Raw genomic sequence first — 1,495 nt, forward strand, 5'->3', positions numbered from 1 at the left:
TGTCAACCCCAACAAGGAAGGGAGGGCCTGGGAGTCTCCTGTGAGGACAACACAAGCCAAGGGCCAGGTATAAAAGCCCTACATCCCCAAGCACCTCACACACACAGCTCATACACTCACACACACTCAAACCCTCATCCAACCCCACCGCCTCCACCATGGCAGCCTCCACCCTGTCCATCTGCTCCAGCGACGTGAGCTATGACTGTCCAGAGAGCTGCTGTGAGCCCCCCTGCTGTGCCCCCAGCTGCTGTGCCCCGGCCCCCCGCCTGACCCTCCTCTGTGCCCCAGTGAGCTGCGAGTCCAGACCCTGCTGCCAGCCAGCCTGCAGCAGCTCGTGCCCAGCCTTGTGCTGCCAGCAGTCTAGCTGCCAGCCCTCCTGCTGCATCTCCTCCCGCTACCAGCAAGCCTGCTGTGAGCCCGTCTGCTGTAGGCCCGTCTGCTGCAGGCCTGTCTGCTGCACACCTGTCTGCTGCAGGCCTGTCTGCTGTGAGACCTCCCCCTGCTCAACCTCCTCATGTTGCCAGCAGTCCAGCTGCCAGTCCTCCGGCTGCGAGCCCCTCTGCTGCACGCCCGTCAGCTGCAGGCCCGTCTGCTGCAGGCCTCTCTGCTGCACGCCCGTCTGCTACAGGCCTGTCTGCTGCACACCTGTTTGCTGCAGGCCCGTATGCTCTGAGGCCTCCCCCTGCTCAGCCTCCTCGTCCTGCTGCAGACCCTCCTCCTCCGTGTCCCTCCTCTGTCGCCCCGTGTGCCGCCCCGCCTGCTGCGTCCCCAACTCCTCCTGCCAGCCCAGCTGCTGCCGCCCGGCCTCCTCCCTGTCCCTGCTCTGCAGGCCGGTATGCTCCCGCCCTGCTTGCTGCATCCCAACCTCAGCCCCGGAGCCCTGCCGCTGACCTGGCATGTCATCCCAGAGCCAGCCGAGCTCAGGTTCCCCCTGAGACTTGGTCCTCTGTCCTGACCTGTGCTGGGTGGTTGCCCTCACTCAGGACAGGGTCCCTGATGTCTCCACTGCCCTGACTGACTGACCTCTCACTCCTGCCCCAGGAACCCTGACCTCACGGCTCCCTGGGGCTTATGCCTCCAGGGGCCGTCTCCAGCTGTCTCTGAGTCACCTGCCCCCCTACCCATCCAGATTCTCTGCCTGCGTCACTTGGCTTCAACTTCCAAGCTGTCAGCACCCCCTCAGGCACCGGGATAAATAAACTCACATCATCACCTGATCTGCTCCCTTCGTGTGATTCCCTGGTGGGCTGGGTGTGCAGGGGTGCCAGGAAACACACGATTGTGGCCTGACACTAGTCTCCTCCAGCCGAGAGCATTTCTGTCGGTAAGCGAGTGTGTGAGTCACTCAGTCGTGTCCGACTCTCTGAGACCCCATAGACTGTAGCCCACCAGGTTCCTCTGTCCATGGAGTTCTCCAGGCAAGAATACTGGAGTGGGTTTGCCATTCCCTTCTCCAGGGAATCTTCCTGACTCAGGGTTCGAACCTGGATCT

General features: G+C 62.9%; 1 protein-coding gene across 1 annotated transcript; it reads left to right on the top strand.

The window, feature by feature from the left end:
* Positions 1-112: 112 nt before the first annotated feature.
* On the top strand, positions 113-1,124 carry LOC120860088 (keratin-associated protein 10-8-like). Its single transcript, XM_040235918.1, has one exon. The coding sequence runs from the start codon at positions 159-161 to the stop codon at positions 891-893; it is 735 nt and encodes a 244-aa protein (XP_040091852.1). The 5' UTR covers positions 113-158; the 3' UTR covers positions 894-1,124.
* Positions 1,125-1,495: the final 371 nt, after the last annotated feature.

This window comes from Oryx dammah, unplaced genomic scaffold (genome assembly GCF_014754425.2).
Source record: "Oryx dammah isolate SB20612 unplaced genomic scaffold, SCBI_Odam_1.1 HiC_scaffold_7945, whole genome shotgun sequence".
In the NCBI taxonomy this organism is placed as follows: domain Eukaryota; kingdom Metazoa; phylum Chordata; class Mammalia; order Artiodactyla; family Bovidae; genus Oryx; species Oryx dammah.

What these genes read in the sequence shown, in the direction of transcription:
- LOC120860088 (XM_040235918.1), top strand. Translation starts at nt 159, where the DNA reads ATGGCAGCCTCCACCCTGTCCATCTGCTCCAGCGACGTGAGCTATGAC.